The sequence below is a fragment of the Squalius cephalus genome (genome assembly GCF_949319135.1).
Source record: "Squalius cephalus genome assembly, chromosome: 19".
In the NCBI taxonomy this organism is placed as follows: domain Eukaryota; kingdom Metazoa; phylum Chordata; class Actinopteri; order Cypriniformes; family Leuciscidae; genus Squalius; species Squalius cephalus.
In genome coordinates, this window is record NC_137140.1 from 2,558,515 (window position 1) to 2,578,579 (window position 20,065).

The following is a 20,065-nucleotide window of genomic DNA, read 5'->3' on the forward strand; positions in this document are numbered from 1 at the left end:
AACATACTTTTTACAATGCCTTTATCAATTTACATATTTGATTATTTTAAGCTAGCGCCAAAAACATAAATATTACCCCCCAAAAAATCAATATAATCATAAAACATTTCAATATGTATATACAATATTTATAATTTGACACAAATAACAAACAACACTTTTATTCAAGACCATAAAAACACATAATTTCATCATGCTTGAAACAAATTATGAGATGAAATGTGTGAAAAATGTCACTTTTTGTGCATCATATTTTTATTGTGCATCATTTGTAAGCAATTTTGTCAAATTATTTCGAAACTGTGAACATATTACTGAACTAGTTTGTATTTAGGACACATAAAATGCTGTAATTTCCAAAGGAATGTGTCATTTTATTCCGACAAATGTTTAAAATGCCATTTCCACCGATGTTGTGTGTGGGGTGAAATATTGCATGGTGGAAATGTTCATGACAACATTCTCCACAAATTGAATAAACCTCATCGAGAGTGTAAAACATGTTTTTTTTAAGACAGCTCGAGTCCACAAGGCCATGGCTGATTTGTGAACCCAGCAGGAGAACACCAACAGGTCGCAGTCGAGTGGAAGAGTGGAAGACTCGCGTCTCATTTATTATTACGGCTCCCATTTCAACACATGTGCTTTTGGGCTGGACAAACATAACGGTGATAACTGTGTTAAACAGAACACAGGAATCTCAGAATTCAGACAGATTCTTAATTTTGCTGAATATTTATTCATTTTATTATTATTTAAAATCCCGCTGTAGTCAATAATTTTATCCCTTAAAACTCATCTTTGATCACCAAAATGACATATTTAAATGTTTTTTATTTGAAAAGAATTCTTCATGCCTTACAATATCTTGAATGTAACTCGACACCCTTGCCTCATTTAATACACACAGTTCTATGAATATGTATTTTTTTTGTATTTGACTACTTATTGTGGGCACTGTTTGAATCACCAAAAATATAATGGACTTTGTACACTCACTACACTAACTGATAATTCATATAACATTTTCATAATGTTTCCATTACATCTGTTCTTATATTAAACACCTCTGTTTTTAAACACATAAATAAATCTGTTCTTATTCTTTTAATAACATGTATCACACTAGCCTCAATGGTAAATGTTTTCATATAATTTTGAATGCAATTCATTTTTAAAGGGATAGTTCACCCAAAACTGAAAATTTTCCCATTATTTACTCGCCCTCAAGCCATGGGTGAATATTGTATGAGTTTCTTCTTTCAGACGAATACAATCTGAGTTTTATTAAAATGGCTCTTCGGCTATAAAATGGGAATGAATGTACCTTAGATTTTGAAACCCAAAATAGCACATTCATCCATCATAACAGCAATCCATACAACTCCAGGGGTTAATAAAGGCCTTTTGATCTAAAGCCATTCGTTTTTGTAAGAAAAATATCCATATTTATAACTAATCACTGGCTTCCAGTAACGGCCGTAGGCGAGTCTATAGTTCCGGTTGAAGAGTGACCTCTGACCCGACACATGACCTCTGACACGACGCATTTTTGAGTGAACTAACACTTTAAATGAATTACCTTTTAAGCCCCAGAAGCCTTACTGTCTTGAACTGAGCTAACCTCTTCATTATGTGCCTGATATGTTTCAAACCTATACATTATAGGCCTAGACCGGACATGTGACGCCCAAGGGTCCAATTAAAAGCTTTTGTCAGTTTATAGGCACAGTGATAACTACTGATAAAGATGGGCTGTTTTCTAAGGCACAGAGCCAAAACCGGGCCATCAGGGATATAAAAGAGACAGCTGAACTGGCGGACAGTTTTGTTGTGTAAAAATGGTCAAATGTTATGTTAACTAGATTATGTTGATGTTGATTATGAGTTAAAGCAAAAGGACAAGAACAACCCCAAAAACCAGGATTGTGAATTAAATTATAGATATTTTTCATGGCAATATGCATTTAAATTGAGTTACAGTGTAAGCTTCCTCAGCCAAGATTTGCTAATACGTTTTATATAATATTTATATTTATTCATGTTATATATTATATTTTTTGATTCGTTCAATGAAGTGCTGATTCTGAATTTGTTATTTCATAATAAAAATAAGTAATCTTCTATTTAGACACTTGTGGGATAACAGATGCTTATCAGGGTAATGAGGGATGCGATCTCATAACCTCCGGAGAGATGTTATTTAAAATTGTTTTGGTACATAATGTGCGTGAGAGCAATTCCTAACCGTCCCATTTTGTATCTAAATCATTTTATTCTGGAAGATTTGATAAGCTTAGATTCCGTCTGTTTTATGTCAGAGGTATACATTTTTGACAATCGTTAGGAAAACATATTTATCATGGAGTCATGGGATGCTATTTTCCTACATTTGTACATGGGAATGAAGCATTTTAAGAGTTCTAATCTAAGCGTACTGTCTCCCACCAAGTCTGTCTCATGCATTTTAGGTTTTTTTTTTCACATGATGATGGACAAGAATGAGTGCGAGTACATTTTGTGCATGTGTGTGGTCATCCCCTTATTTTGATGATTAAAGTCTTATGCTTCCAGATTCTGCTTTAGGCATATAGTGAATAAGGAAAGGTATGTTATAGGCTTGCATTGCACTTTGGCTGCCAATAAAACTGCTTCAAAAACAACACGTTTATAACAGATGTGAGCCAAAGAAGTGTTGTGAGTCGTTTTCTCAACGCATTTCTCAGTCCAAAGCCCTCAACTCTGTCAAAATATTAATACCAACCTCAGTCAAACTTGAATGTGATGAAAGATTCATTTTTCTCTGCAAAATCCAAGCGGTTATACATTTCAAAGCAGAAACGGCACAAATTGAATGCACGTTTGTTTCTCTTTAAAGTTTAATCTGAAAATTTGCTCCTTTGACGACTTCCACACACACACACACACACACACACACACACACACACACACACACACACACACACACACACACACACACACAAAGATTTTTCAGAGATTCATAAATGTTTAAATGATGCAGTCTATCCTTACATGAACAAAGAGAATTACACACTCTGTCATTAGCTGCACATTTTAATGTTTATGAACAATGATAATTTACATATGTAGACAGGAATATAAAAAGAAACATGTTCTGGATGATTATATGCAAATATTCTATACATGCAATAAAGTAAAATATTGGCATAAAAGCATAAGCATAAAATATTGTGATAAAACAAGGGTAAATTACTGCTTTATAATATTCATAATATATTACAATACATTCAGAATATATTATTAAAAAGTTTAAAAAAAGAATAATTGCTTTTGGTTTCTTGGTCAAACAATTTTTTTTTTAACAAATATTTCAAAAAAATGGTAACAAAACATAGGCTATATAAAAATAAAAATAATAAAGCATTACCCTGTGTATGTATGTATGTATGTATGCATTGCCATGTGTTATTAATAATTACATTTATTTTAGCGATATGGTCACTTGGCAGTGTTGGCTATTAGCATCAATAAATCAACTGTTTTCAAACAAATTCACAAACACATTCCTTATTCGTGTGTTATTTAGCAACAGTCACACAAAAATCCTCAAATATTTGGTCCAAGCTGGATGTCATGGCAACCATGACATCATCCAGAAAACCACAGTCAATTTGACAGCACTTGTACAGGAGGGCAGAAATGGCCCGTCCTTACAATAATCGTCCTTACAACACGGCCATTCCTCTGCATGGAAACCAACCACGTCAACTTTGCTTTTGTGCTAACACTTATCATGCCTCAGTCTGCTCATGTAAGGCAATCTCACAGGCTCATACTTTAAACTGCACTACACAAATGTGGCGCAGAAAGCAATTAAGGATTGTCTGTTTACAAAGTAAACGTTGGATTTATGTTGGAATGTATTGCAACATATTTAAAGTCCCCCTGTAGTCGATCGTTTTATCCCTTAAAACTCATATTTGATCAGCAAAACGACGTGTTTAAAGTTTTTTACTGTGGAAAAAAAATCTTCATACCTTAAAATAGCTGGAATGCAACTCTACACCCTTGCTTCACTTAATATACGCCGATCCGTGAATATGCTAATTAGCCCCGCCTCCACTCAGAGATTCACTCGGCCAACTGACTGAGGTAAACGCTGCACAATTCTATCGCTCTTTACAACGTCGGACACATAACGGTAATTAATATGATTAGCCATTTGTTTGACTATGTTTTTAGACAGCTAATAATGTGTTGCTAATGTTTACATTTACATTTGGCAGACGCTCTTATCCAAAGCGACTAACATTGCATTTCAAGGTACACATTTTACATTCTTATCAGTTCTCAGTTCTACAGGAAAGCTACACTCTAAAAAAATGCTGGGGTCAAATATGGACAAACCCAAACGTTGGGTTAAAAATGTAATTAAAAAATGTAACCCAACGGCTGTGTTTGTCCATATTTGACCCCAAAGTTGGGTTGAAACAACCCAGCAGTTTTTATGTTACACAAACCCGTTTGCCATCTCAGTCTGCCTTCTAACAATCATCAGAAACACTTTGAACAAAGCAGTGGAGAAAGGCATATAGTTCATCATAACATCGTAATACACATCATACACCCGCTGTATTGCTAAATCTACCCGATTTTTCATATCAACAGAAACATATCCTGGCATCTCTGGAGACTCCCCTTAATGACAGGTTGACGTGATTGGTTTCAAGGTAGTTTGTGACGTCAGAAACACCGCGTTTTTGAGACTGTCTTTGTTTCACTGCAGTTTTAAAGAGAAAATACTCAGCAATGGTGTCGACTTATGAATTTACACATGGTTTGTCTTAAAGCATATTAAAAACACCACATAGACATATAAACAACATTAAAAGCTGGATTTACACCACAGGGGGACTTTAAAACACAGACGCACTAAGCTAACACGCCTTGTGCGATGGTGTCGCGCAGGATGTAGCCTTCGGTGTCTCGGTTGCAGTGTGTCGGCGAGCTCTTATGGGGACAGAGGAGGGCGTGGAAATGCCTTCGAAAAGTTTCCGACAGACATGCGTACAGGATTGGATTGGCACAGCTCCACGAGTACGACAGCAGCACCACAAACTCAAAGCCACGAGTGAAATCCTGCGCCTGATCCGGTCGGTGCAGAGAGCAAAAGTTGAAGACGTAGAACGGCAGCCAGCAAACGCCAAACACCAAAACAACCGCCACCACCATCTTAGTAACCTGTTTCTCCAGCCTGTGACTCTCCAGCGAAGAAGAAGTTTGCGTTCTGGCGTTTCTCAGAGTCACTAACAGTGCCGTGTAAAACACAATCATCACGGTGAAGGGCAAAGCAAAGCCCAATGCAAACGTGTAGCTAAGAAAGGTCAACCACCAGGTGTAAGATGCGACTTGAGGGTCAACGGTGCACAAACCGTAGTTAACAGAAAAGTTAATAGCCATTGGAAGCACGGGAAATAGAGAGATAAACCACATTAATGCAGCGATGATCTTCGCCCGTCGTGGCGTCCGCCAACGAGCGAATCGCATCGGGTCTACCAGCGCCATGTAACGGTCAACGCTCATTACCGTCAGGCAGAACACGCTTGTGAATTGATTAATGCCGTCTAGAACCATAACCAGCTTGCAAACGGCATCTCCGAAGATCCACTGGTCTTGGAAGTTTTGGATAGCGATAAACGGGAGTCCTACCATGAAGAGTCCATCAGCCAAAGCCAAGTTGAAAATGTAGACGGTGGTCGCCGAAGACATTTTGTCCAGCTTTAGGATGGTGATTATAACCAGCGAGTTCCCGGCCAATCCCACAATGCAAACGGCCAGGTACATCACTGCCATGGTGACGCTGAACGCGTTGAAGTTCTTCTGGATGTAGACGTTGTTTATCGCGGCACCTAGAACCGACACGTTGTCGTAAAACATTCCCAAAGGCACTGCCGTTTCCATTTCTGGTCTTGTAGTCCTTGTAGTTCAAACGTATTACAAGAACCAGGATTAGTTCTTGATCTCCACCTGGTCCTTGAAGGCTTACTTTCCCATCTTCAGAACTGATCTTGAAGAAACAAGAAACACATTTCACCCCAAAGAACTGGTTCAAATTTGTTGAAATATCTCCAAACTCTAGTTGGTGTCAGACCCTCCTGTGGAGATCTTATATATCCCAAAGTGTGTGTGTGTGTGTGTCTAAGTCATCCGTCGACTCCGATAAGCTGCGCCGGCTCGTTCCAATCCGCTGTTATGAGGTTTCCAGGGTGCCATCTGTTACAATACTTTTGTTTTCATAACTAAACACTCCTGTCAGAAGGTCCATCCAGCCTCTTTCTTTCACACTCCCTCTCGTTTTCCTCCGTCACTCCACCCCTATGTTTCCTCCCTTTCCTCGCAGTTCAGTGGGGGGTCAATCTGAGCCGATCGACCCCCAACTTCTCCTCCGGGCCACCCACTTCACAAATGCGTCCTCATCGGATGAGTGATGAATCTGGCCTGTCTGCGTTTCCCCCCTTCACTGTTTATATTTCTGGCTGATTGTCTTTGTTTGTTGGTCAGTGAATCATCTATCACGCGCACAAGGCCTCGGTGGGTGGAAGCGCTTGCAGATAAAAGGCTAAGAGTAATGAGCGATCACCTTAGTCCTGTTCCTCTTCTGACACGCATTGTTGGAATGCCAGTGAACTTCCCAAGAAATGCGGGAAAACAGTAACTTGAGGGAGGTAATGATCAGGCTCATATATACTCACCTCACTGACCACAAGCACGCTTTTAGTAGAGATTATGCAATATGCTAATTGTTTTGGAGGTCATTCTACTCCCAATTCCATGAATCATTCCTACAATTTTGGAAGTTTCCATTGGCATGCTGAGCTTATGTCGAGGTTTAAGGGGCCTCAAGTGACTTTGTGTTGCTGAAGACAGGTATCCAGTCCTCTCCAATAAATCTACATGGCAAAGCGTTTGGTTTCACTGTTCTGGGCTTGAGTTTTCTTGTGTCTCTTAACTAGGAACATACCGGTTTTACAAATACCACGCTGTAGTTTCTAAGAATTGTAAAGAAGAACCTGGACGTGATTGGAAATTTTCTGAAACCTTTCATTCAAAAGCATTTAATGCATGTTCCTGGTCTCATCTGTGTTTCTCATCTTTATTCTTTTGTCTTGTATGCTTTTGTTGTATATGCGTGTTCTTTAATTAGCAAAACAGTGTATGCTGAGGTACATTCAACAAAATGCTGGGTTGTTTCAACCCATGTTTGGGTCAAATATGTACAAACCCAACCATTGGGTTTGAAATTTAATTAAAAAATTTAAACCAACGGTTGGGTTTGTCCATATTTGACCCAAACATGGGTTGAAACAAACCAACATTTTGTAATATGTAGTAAGAATGAATGAATGAAATGGATTTGTGAAAAATTAGGTATTTAAATACAGCCTGATAGTCTTATTTAATAGTCACTTATAGTTATTTAATAGTTAATCTCATCACTTGACAGATTGTTTTAACAGTTATCAAATTAAAGCATAGTTTAGGAAATGGTTAATTGTAAGTATTGCACTCACGCTGAACTTAATGAGTCTCTTATGCATGTAGATATACTGTATTATAACATAAAAATGGCAGAGATTGTACAATAATTATATACTCAATATGAGCTTAGCATGAAAGGGTAAGTTCACCCAAAAATGAAAATTATTGTATAATTGAATCACCCTCAAGCCATCCTATAGGTGTATATGACTTTCACCTGTCAGCCGAACACAATCAGAGTTATATAAAAAAAACATCCAAACTTTATAATGGGAGTGAATGGTACCTTATATTTTGAATCCCAAAAAAGCGCATCCATCCATCATAACAGTAATCCATACGACTCCAGGGGTTAATAAAGGCCTTCTGAAGTGAAGCTATGTGTTTTTGTAAGAAAAATATCCATATTCATAACTTAATAAACTGTTTAATCTGTATAAATCACTGGCTGTAATGGCCGAAAGCTATAGTTCCGGCGGAAGAGTGACCTCTGACCCGACGCATGACCTCTGACCCAGCACATGACCTATGACCTGGCACATGATGCAGGATGAAGGCGTATAGCGTAAGCTCAGGTGAGAGTCAACGCCAACTCAAGCTCCTCCCACATTTCTCCTTAAAAACTCTCCTTTTAGACTTATAATTCCTGACTGGTGTTTTGCTTTGCTCTATTCTCTGCACTTCTGCATTCATCAATACATCATGTGTCGGGTCAGAGGTCACTTTTCCGACTCCCGTACTTCCGTTACCGGAAGCCAGTGATTGTAAAATTATAAAGATGGATATTTCTCTTACAAAAACGCATGGCTTCGCTTCAGAAAGCCTTTATTAACCCCTGGAGTCGTGTCGATTATAGTATTTTATATTGCAGTAATATAACTCTGATTGTGTTTGGCTGAAAGAAGAAGGTCTTATACACATGCTTGAGGGAGAGTAAATTATGGGATAATTTTCATTTTTGGTTGAACTAACCCTTTAAGTGAATGGTAATTCATACCTACAAATAAAAGCAGTATTTTAAAGTCGAAATGTGTTCTTTAATTATCTCCATTATTTCTGTTTTTGAAATGACTCCCCGTTTATCTTTCATCTCTCTTCTTTGATCTCATTTCTAATGGTTTATCATGGCTCTGAATTACAAACACTCAAATGCACTTCGCCGTAGTGAATCTCCTGTAGAGTGATGCTTTATTTGCCGTCTTGCATTTTACCTTGAGTTTGACAGATTTGTGCATGAGCTGCTTAAAGGTCTAAACTATTTCAACTATTAGAGGAATCCAGTATAATGTATTCAAAGTATTTTGTCACAATAAAAAAACACAGTTCATGCTCTGTCATTTTAATATTTCAAAAAACGTCAAACCTTATTTCACAGACCTTCTTAAAGATCAACACGAGCAGTTCATATGGCAAATGAATCACATTGTCATGAGAGAAACAAAAATCTGCTCACCATAAAAGGATAAAAGGAGACATAACCAGTGCTTTTCTAAGAAAGCCAATCGTTATCAAGAAAGAAAATTGGATCAAATAAACGAGAACAGAGATGAAAGATAAAAGGAGAGTAATACGAGCAAATATAAAGGAACTAATAATTAAAGCATACACATGACAAAAAATAAAAGATAAAGGACTAGCGAGAAGAGACTGATTATGCTGGAATATATATATATATAAAACACATTTTATATTTTATCATTGAAGGGATTGGAAAAGGTTCAGACTCGAACTCGCAACATGAAAATATCAGAGCACATGATACTCAATTTTTAATAGTTAATTTAATTCACTTTTCTGTAGACTACATGCAGCAAGTGACGTCATCATAAGAAGTAAATTACAAGTTCTTTATGATTTTTTTTTTTACCTTAATTAATGTTTAAATTTCTTTTAATTTAAGCAATGCCCTCTTTCTTTTTTCCACATTCTCGTTTATTTTACTGTCTAGTTCTGTTTATGTTCTGCTATGGTGTTTGTGAAGTGTTTTCTTTTACTTTTCTTTATATTTTTGTTATTCTTAATACTTATTGTTATGTTCTAATTTTGTTGTTTTACACTGTAAACTGAATGTTCAAATAAAGCATATATATATATATATAAAAAGTTCTTTATGAGATTATATTTTCAGTGCTTTTTTATTCATTTTTCCAAAAGGCTAACACACCATTTTCTCCCAATATAATTTTCTAAATTCTTCCAGAACAATCTTGCATGGAGGCAAAATTACAGCAATTGAAGAATTTTTTATTTATTTTTTTATCCACGAGTTTATACCTGTACAAATGACTAACCTATGCAAACTTAAGTTAGAGATAGAGATAAAGATAGAAACAATAGCGATAGAATACAATACAAATGCTAGGGGGAGGAACAGTATTATAGGAATACCTTAAAGTACATGCTTGTAAAATTCGAATAGCTTTTTGTTTCTTCGAGGGCAATATTGACTCAATATAATGCTTCACTTCATTTTTAAATGCAAAAAACTTGCATTTATGAATGTTAAATTATATTTCCACAAATTTTCATCAACATTTCCAACAATTAGTCAAGTACATTTAGCCAAAAAACAAAACAAAACAAAACAAAACAAAACAAAACAAAACAAAACAAAAAAGACACATAAGGGCAGTGTCAAAATAAATGAACATCTGTCTCATAACTGTCTCTGCTGTGCAAACTTCATCCGATGACCTGCTGGAACCATAGGGTTGGAACCATAGGTTGGAACGCAGCTGACGTGGCCACTTAAAAACTCCGTAGCGTGTGAATTACCCAATAGGAGCTCGAGGGGGGCGGGGCTTACGCTGTAACACAGACACGTGTACAGGGAAGCAGGAAGTGAAGAGGCTCAGTTGGTGCCTGTAAACAGTAAGTACTATTCAATAACAAATACTCTATGCTGAGGTAATAATGTCAAAGAATGAATGAAAACGAACCAAAAATCGGCTATAGCTGCGTTTACTTTCTGTTTTTGAAATGTTGAAATGTTTGAATGTTTAAATGCAGCAGAAGTTCACGATAGTCTGTAGCAGATAAACTTTATTCGGCACTGCATTCACTTTATCATATCACTAGAGTGTTTTTAATAGTTGTTTTAACAGTTATCAAATAAAATATCAGTTTGTTTCGATGCTTTGGTGTTGATTTGAGCATAATGACAGGTGCTGTACTCACTCAGAAATACTCTGTTTACACATCTGACACTAGTCTAGATATATTGTATTGCTTACACTTTATTTTAAGATGTCCGTATTAACGTTACAGTGTAATTATACATTTAAGTGCTGAGTAATATTTGTAATGTACTGAGTATAGGGTTAGGTTTGGTTTAGGGTTAGTTGCATGGAATTATGCATAAATTATAGTTAGTAGTACTGCATGTAACATGCATAATAAGGACACCTAAATAAAGTGTTAACATTTATTGTAATTATATGTCATTAAGTGAACGTTAATTCTACATCCAAATAGTTAGAGTTAGGGCTTGTTTTAATCTCCAGTGCTTACAGGAATCCTGGATAAACAGGATTTGGTTCACACCCAACTGTGTGACGAATAAACTGCATCTGCATCGTCTCTTGTCTGTTTTTCGTTTGCACAGGCGTCATGCTTCCAGGCTTCAGTCCTGTGGTTCAGGCCCTGCTGGGGACCCTGTTCACCTGGGGCCTCACGGCAGCTGGAGCCGCTCTGGTCTTCGTGTTCTCCGGCAGACAGGTGAGCTGGGTCTCTAAAGAAACAAGCTTTCATTTCAAAAATCACATTTCTGATTCTGACCCAGACAGCAACATGGTGTCAGCCCACGTCTGTTACGTGTTGAATCCACATTAGGGGTGTGACGGTTAGTATATAACCGTGAGACCGACGGTTATAGTCGAACACCGTCATTAGATCTCTATAATCGCCAAAACCGTGTTATTAAAATATTTTTTTATTTTTTTATCATAGAGAATGTTTAAACACTAATTAAAAACAATTGTTAACAGTCTGTGTCATTAATGGTCTACGTCGTTTCCAACTGTATTTGATTCTTTGCCAAGTACCAACGCAAGTTTTGTTTTGTAAATTGTCAGACATAATTTTTACCACTTCATTAGGTTTTTCTTTAGAAAGCCTTTCTTTAAAGCGAATTTCGTTTTGTATAAATTGTATCTTAATTTTAATAAATGTTTCATCAACCAATTGCATGTATTTAATAAATAAAAAGCAAATGACAATATAATAACCGTGACATGGAGGCGATGCGCCGCGTTCACTTGCATTGCATTGTGAACTAGAGCGCATCTCATCGTAAATGAATGAAACTCAGCGTAGGCCTCTCCCTCATACATTAGCATTAAATATCTTTGCTGCATCCTTTCTAGAACAGACAAGGGCTTTCTTGCGGCTCGCATCAGCAGAGCATTCCATCGTCCATAGACCGCAAAACAATCAGCGGGTGGCGGGCGGGTGCGGCTTTGAAATTTGGTAAAAAAAAACGTTGGTGCGGATGATGAGTTTTGTGATGCGGTTGCGGACGAAATAATACCCCATCCGCGTATCTCTATCGATAACAACATTGAACACTACACAAATATAATTTTTTTAATTTAGGCGATCAAATAGCTAATCAGTGTCTGCTCGTTTATTCAAACTAAGTTGTCCTATAACAGACGAACGCGCCCCCCCCCCCCACCCCCGCGCCCGACCTTCATCACCAATTCTGAAACCGGCACACCCCTAATCCACATGTACCAGATGTGGCCCGGATCTGGGCTGACACTATGTTTCTGTCTGGGGAATGGCTTTCTTTTTTTCGTGTAACACAGAAGAAGGTATTTTCGAATAATGTACTAATCACTGTTAGTGAAAAAACAAACAAACATTTATTTCATACTAAGTATAGAACAAACCCATAAACATTTTTATTGGCATATAACCTGAGACTTACTAATGTAAATATTATAATTAAACTTTATTTGGAGTACTTCTTTATTGCACAATGCACATTTCTTATTATTAAGCCTAAAATGTGTTTTAATTAATAATAATCAGTAATCACCAATAGTATCTCTGTATAATATCAGTCTTTACATGCAAGATATTTAACGTGAGCTGGGTCTCCTCAGACCACTGCTGTAATGCAATACAGAGCCATACAGAAACAAGCTTTCATTTTAAAAAATGACATTTCTGTCATCATGTCGTTCTCAATCTGATTCTGACCCAGACAGCAACATAGTGTCGGCCCAGATCTGATACGCGTTGAATCCGCATGTACCAGATGTGGCCCGGATCTGGGCCAACACTATGTTTCTGTCTAGGGAATGGCTTTCTTTCTTTCTTTCGTGGAACACAGAATAAGATATTTTGAATAATGTACTAATCACTTTTATTCACCTTAGTGAAAAAATAACATGTATTTAAAATACATTTATTTCATACTACGTATAGTATAAACCCATTATACTTTTTACTGGCATATCATTTGAGACTTACTGATATAACGAAACTTTATTTGGAGTACTCTTTGTTGCACAATGCACATTTCTTAATATTAATCCTAAAATGTGTTTTAATTAATAATAATAATCACTCTGTATAATATCAGTCTTCACATGCAAGATATTTATAGTATACCCTAAAAAAAAGTATACTTTCTTGCAATAGCTCCACTTTAGCACAAGTAAATCTTTAGAAAACTAAAGTACAAAATGATTTGTTCCAATTTAGCAGATTTTAAGTATCAATTTAGTAGATCAAAAGTGCAATTGCAAGGTGTTTTTATTAAGTACATAATTCTGTACATTTATTTGTAGAATGCTTAGCATGAAATAAATGTATTTCAAATACATTTTGGTGTATTTATTTTTCACTAGAGCATATAATGAAATTTTGCTGCTGTTTCTTTACTATATATATATTTTAATTAATTTAAAATTTTTTTTTTTTTACAATGTATCTTTTTACTTTCCTCTTCTCAGAAGCGGATCTTGGACGGCAGTCTGGGATTTGCGGCAGGGGTAAGAGACCCGCAAACCTTCTTTTTTTTACTCTCATTCTTTGCTTTTTGTCTCCATCATTTCTTCACATTTTTGCCTTAAATTCTTTTGGTGTCACCATCACACATCTCTTTTTTCTTTTCACAATAAAACAGATAATTGATATTCGTTGGTAAGGGCAGGCAGGGGCATGTTTTCTTCAACAACAAAAAAAAAAGAGAAGAATAGATATTATTTATCTGTGACCCAGAGTTAATTACACTGTCTCGTTTTGATTATCCTGAATATCTAATGCACCATCAGGTTTGCAGAACTCTTATTTCACAATTCATCTTTTGTGCTCGCCTGAAGAGCCGTGGAAAATTATCATGCATTGAAAATGAAAAATATAATTTCCTTGACATTAAATATGCATGGTTTGTAGATTGTAATTTAAAATCCAGTAAACTAATAAAGTGAATAAATGTTTATTTTCTGCATGCATATTCAAGACATTTGAGTCATATAATGAGAACTATAAGGATGCTCAATCTTTAGTTTAAATGCAGTCTTGCGCAGTATTTTCCTTTTAAAGATTGAGACCTGTAAATATGATTGTACTTGATGATAGTTTGTCTTTTAAATCGCATATTGATCTACAATACTGGATAAGAAATTATTGTAGGAAATTATTACTTTGATAATTAAATTATTCTGTTTATCTGTTGTTCATAGAACTTTCTGTTCATCAAATAATCCTGAAAAAAAAAATGTTTCACGGCTTCCACAAAAATATTGAGCAGCAAAATACTGTCAGATAAATGCAGCCTTGGATGAGCGTAAGAGATTTTATTTCATAAATCCATCCATCCATCCATCCATCCATCCATCCATCCATCTATCCATCATTCTATCTATCTATTGTTCCGTCCATCCATCCATCCATCCATCATTCTATCTATTGCATCCATCCATCCACCCACCCACCCATCCATCCATCCATCCATCCATCCATCCATCCATCCATCCATCCATCCATCCATCCATCCATCCATCTATCTATCTATCCATCATTCTATCTATCTATTGTTCCGTCCATCCATCCATCCATCCATCATTCTATCTATTGCATCCATCCATCCATCCATCCACCCATCCATCCATCCATCCATCCATCCATCCATCCATCCATCATCCATCCATCATTCTATCTATCTATTGTTCCGTCCATCCATCCATCCATCCATCCATCCATCCATCCATCCATCCATCCATCCATCCATCATTCTATCTATTGCATCCATCCATCCATCCATCCATCCATCCATCCATCTATCTATCCATTGTTCCATCCATCCATCCATCCATCCATCCATCCATCCATCCATCCATCCATCGCATCCACCCATCCATCCATCATCCATCATCCATCCATCCTCCATCCATCCATCCATCCATCCATCCATCCATCCATCCATCCATCCATCCATCCATCCATCCATCCATCCATCCATCCATCATTCTATCTATCTATTGTACTGTCCATCCATCCATCATTCTATCTATCGCATCCATCCATCCATCCATCCATCCATCCATCCATCCATCCATTGTTCCGTCCATCCATCCATCCATCCATCCATCCATCCATCCATCCATCCATCCATCCATCCATCATTCTATCTATCCCATCCATCCATCCATCATCCATCCATCATCCACCATCCATCCATCCATCCATCCATCCATCCATCCATCCATCCATCCATCCATCCATCCATCCATCCATCCATCCATCCATCCATCCATCCATCCATCCATCCATCCATCCATCCATCCATCCATCCATCCATCCATCCATCCATCCATCCATCATTCTATCTATCTATTGTACTGTCCATCCATCCATCCATCCACCCAACCACCCGTCCACCCATCCATCCACCCAACCACCCACCCAACCATCCGTCCGTCCGTCCGTCCATCCATCCATCCATCCATCCATCCATCCGAAACTTTTTAGTTTGGTTTACAGAATCGACTGGAAGATTAGCTGAGGGCTAATGCTAGTGAGCACGACAGACTCCATTATCATCTTCATTATCATCATCATCATCCTCTTCTGGGGTCTGCTGTTGTCCCTATCGTCCTTTAGTTTTGTGGTCTTGCTTTGCCTCAAGCAACTGTGTTCCTGTTAGATACACCACAGCATCTGGCATCATGACAATGCCATTATCAGATCCTCCTGAGGTCATTCTCTCTCTTCCTACAGTGGAGATATGGGAGGGTGAGGGCATCTGGACAGGCTGTTAGGGACTTTAAGAAACACTCAGGGGCTGTTAGTCTGATTTGTGTGGTCAATTATAACCATAGAGGGTGGGAGATGCTTTCAACAATAGTCGTCACCAGAAATTAATGTGTTTAGAGGAAGCATTTGTTCGGTCTAGTCTTTGTTTTCCACTGAAGATTAATGGCTGTAATTTCTGGAAGTAGCAGTCGGTGTGTGTGTGTGTGTGTGTATGTCAGTGCTTTCGCCTTTTTGTTAGACAGAAAGTGAAGAGTGACGTAAAAGTAATTAGGGATCGTGATGAAAAACAGTCCAGACTTGAACCTGAACCTAATGCTATGCCACAACACTGACAAAAGAGTCGACTTAGTTTTTTCATCATGAGGTCCACTTATAGTGTAATTGAGGTTTCTTGCACCAAAAACTATTTAGTTTCATTCCACCATTTCCCCGGGCCTGTTTTATGTCCACTTTCCCCCCCTGTGAAGTTTAGAAATAATGTGTCTTTTCGCATCCTCATTATTACCTCACCATGACAAAAGTGATATCTTAATATTTTCTATGATTGTGTTAATAATGATAATTAGACAATATTTTCCTGACGGTGTTATTGTGCTGGTTCAGGTCAAGTTACTTTTATTTCTATAGCGCTTTATACAATACTTTGTTTCAAAGCAGCTTCACAGTAATAAACTGCAAAATACAACCAATGTTGCAAACTTCATCGAGATTTATTTTTGCCATTATTGAGATAGGACTATGTATGTATGTATGTATGCATGTATGTATGTATGTATGTATGCATGTATGTATGTGTATGGAAAAAATTATGAAATGTTCATATACGAATGATATATATTACATTCATACGCACAAGAAGTATGCTACTTGTATGTTTATTATATCATATGGATTTTAAATATATTTTTTTTAAAGAAATTTATATTTTGATGCATTAAATTGATCAAAAGTGACTGTAAAGGCATTTATAATGTTACAAAATATTTCTATTTCAAATAAATGCTGTTCTTTTAAACTTTCTATTCAAAGAATCCACAAAAATATGAAGCAGCAGAACTCTTTTCAACATTGATAATAATCAGAAATGTTTCTTAAGCAGCAAATCAGCATATTAGAATGATTTCTGAATGTATGAGTACCATACTTTTTGTGCATATTGGTGTTTTGTAAAGAACATTTCTGAAATTTGCGTATGTTCACATAGGATCCTTTCATGTACGTCTTATTAAAGCAACACCAAAGAACTTTTTTTACCTTAAAATAATGTTTCCAAAATCGTATCAGTGGTTCATCAAGTCGTAACAGGGTGAAAGGCACTTCTGCATTTGCTTTGCACCCCTAAATCTGCTTTAACCACACTATGCAAGTTTTGCCAGATCGGGTAACGGATTTGTAGTTCGAATGAGACATAAGAAACTACAAATTTGACTTGCTTTACGGCAAGCGTTACAATAGTCATTTTAAAAAAAAAAAAAAATTTTTTAACCTTTATTTAACCAGATGATCTCATTGAGATTTAAAACCTCTTTTGCAAGAGAGACCTGGCCAAAATGGCAGCATACTAACAACGCATAGTTACAAATATGATCACCAAGCATACGTACAACAACAAGAAACATTTAAACAAGATCCTCAAGATACATAAACAAACCACATCAACATCAGACTACTTAAAAATACAATTTATACCTACCATAGGTGTAAAACGATTTAGGTATTTTAAAAACAGTGACAACAATTTATGGCATCTATTTCCAACACTTTCATGCGATGTTTAAATTCTTTTTTTGTTTAAAAAAAAGTAAATTTGTACAATTAAAATTGTAAATTTTGTTTTTCTTCGTTTCTGATGTCGCAATACATCATACTTTCATGAAATCATGCAACATACTCTACCTTGTCTGTGGACATCGATCAGTCCAAAGCCGGTATTGTATAAAAAAATAGCGTGCGTGTGACAGTAGGCTGCGGTAGGCTAAATTATTTATGACAGCGGTAATGGACAATTCCAACCTGTAGGGCAACCGAAGAGGAAAAGTTCTTTAGTGTTGCTTTAAATAAGGCCTGTGGTCTATTAGAAAGTGTGAAAGATTTTTTTAAAGGACAATTTACATTTAAAGGTTAAATTAAAAGTTAGAAAGCTGGAGATGCTTGAAAGCAATGCACTGATAATTATTGAGTGCAGTGAAGCAGGGGCGATTCCAGGATTTTATAAATGGGGGGGCACAGGGGGGACCAAGAACCAGTGAGGGGGGGCCCATGGGAAATCAGAAAATTCAACTGGAAAAATTTCTAAAGTAGAACAGTCTTTTTTTTTTTTTTATTAATGATTATGCAGTCTTTACTTACATACATCATTGTTTATTCTTTCAAGCAGATATATTTATTTGTATGAATTAAATATAATTAATCTTTATTAAAGCTATTATTAAAGAGCAGTGAATGCTTTTCTCTTTTTATTTTGTTGTTTGAACAATATTAAGTGTACAGAAGGCATTAGGTTTATTACGCACTGTCACTTTAAGACCGAGTGTGCAGATCCAATTGCACTGCTAATGCACATCCGATATTCTCACAACTGTACGTTCTGTAAAGACATAACCGACTATGTTTACGTGAATACTCTCAAAAACGGACATGTTGTGTGTATTTGTCCATTCAGACGCGAAAGAGAGCTCAATTCAGTCCTTTGCGCGCAGCGCGTCTATGTGCAGGGCTGCACTCTTCGGGTCGTGTGTGTGTGTGTGTGTGTGTGTGTGTGTGTGTTCGCACAGATTCAGATCTGTCCATATGTCTGCCCTTATCTTTCTCCCAGACGTTTACATTTTTTAACGATTTGTGAGACATGCAGCATCAAGCGCATTCCAACTCGTGTGCCGCTAGCTAGATCAGCACGTTACAATTCAAATGTACGCATCTACCACAAACGCAAATCAGTTCTGACTGGATCTCTTCCCCAATCGTCCCTCCCTAACATTTTCGTCTATTTTTTATTCGTTGACGAAAATGTCAATACATTTTCGTCATAGTTGTCGTCATTTAAAACTGTTTTTGATATAGTTATCGTCTCGTGTTTGTCTGAAAAAATGTCGTTGACGAAAATAATGGCGAACATTTTTCGTCAACGAAATTAACAATATAATATACTGTAATTGAGTGTGCATACCATAAACAGTGACATGTCGAGGTGTCTCTCTCCTGACTCCTGTTTGAAAAACGCGGACCAGAGATTCTGCTTTGCGAATCGCAAATCAAGCAGTGATTGACAGCGCTCTGATCCAATGGCGTTGGGCATTGTCATGTTGACAGTAAATCTAGCCCAATGATGTTGGGGGGGCACCAGGGGGGGCCAATCATATTCCAGGGGGGGCCGGTGCCACCCCGTGCCCCCCCTCTAGACACGCCCCTGCAGTGAAGGCAACTGTGTGTGTGTGTGTGTGTGTGTGTGTGTGTGTTTATATAGCAGACTTCCTGTTTTTTTTCCCCCAGACAGATTCAGTGTTATGTATGTCTGTATTAGGTGTTCACTTTGAAAACAAAAAAGTTTAGTCGTAACTTGAAAATGCGCCTCCCACGTCTAATCATCATCAGCGTATCGAGCATTTCTGAGGGAAGGTGGACAGATTTAATTATACAGGATGTAGAATTTAAATGCGGTCTAATGCTCTCCATCCCCGTCACTGAGCCCAATTACAAATCAATACTGGGCCGATGAGTTCAGAGAAGAGCCTGGGATGGGATGGCTTGAAACGTTGGATAAATACTGTGTGTGTGTGTGTGTGTGTGTGTGTGTGTGTGTTAGACCTCAGACTGAGAGGAGAAGAAAGAATTCAATTACGGTTAAATTGGTAATAAAAACGTTAATGGCCAATTTGGATCTTAAATCTGATTTCAGTGCTCATTTCAATTCATACATTTTAATTATTCATTCAGTTTAATTGCTGTAATTACTAAATGTCTATAACAGGCACGTAGTGCTGAAACCAATCAATGATTTTATCATGACCCCCTAAAAGTGATCGGGCGGACCAAAACCGTAAGCCGTAGAGAGTTGAAACTTTGAGGGATGGTAGTACACATCCTCGCCCCAATCGGCTGATGGTGGCGCTACAGTGATTAAAAAATTATGTAATGAGTCATAACTCCTAAACCGATCGTCACAGGCTCAATGTCTTATATTGATGGAATCCTTGGTTCAAGGCAAACAAAATGCATGTCATGGATTCGATCGTCACCCTTATGGTGTAATTTTCAGGTATTTTGGATTTTCCGAAAA

At 37.2% G+C, this 20,065-nt stretch overlaps 2 protein-coding genes across 3 annotated transcripts in view; one reads left to right on the top strand and one right to left on the bottom strand.

Moving 5' to 3' along the window:
* Positions 1-4,461: 4,461 nt before the first annotated feature.
* Positions 4,462-6,603, bottom strand: LOC307147135 (somatostatin receptor type 2). The gene has a single exon (XM_079851634.1). It carries the CDS (start codon positions 5,941-5,943, stop codon positions 4,915-4,917), a length of 1,029 nt encoding a protein of 342 aa, XP_079707760.1. The 5' UTR covers positions 5,944-6,603; the 3' UTR covers positions 4,462-4,914.
* Positions 6,604-10,314: 3,711 nt separating this feature from the next.
* slc39a11 (solute carrier family 39, member 11) overlaps positions 10,315-20,065 on the top strand; it is a 165,802-nt gene continuing 156,051 nt past the window's right edge. For both annotated transcript variants that reach the window (XM_079852020.1, XM_079852021.1), the window contains exons 1-3: positions 10,315-10,392; positions 11,126-11,238; positions 13,485-13,523. In XM_079852020.1, the coding sequence (XP_079708146.1) occupies positions 11,131-11,238; positions 13,485-13,523 (147 nt within the window). In that variant the 5' untranslated portion in view covers positions 10,315-10,392; positions 11,126-11,130. The remainder of the gene's footprint in view (positions 10,393-11,125; positions 11,239-13,484; positions 13,524-20,065) is intronic.

Coding starts and splice junctions, on each gene's coding strand:
- LOC307147135 (XM_079851634.1), bottom strand. CDS start 5,943: ATGGAAACGGCAGTGCCTTTGGGAATGTTTTACGACAACGTGTCGGTT.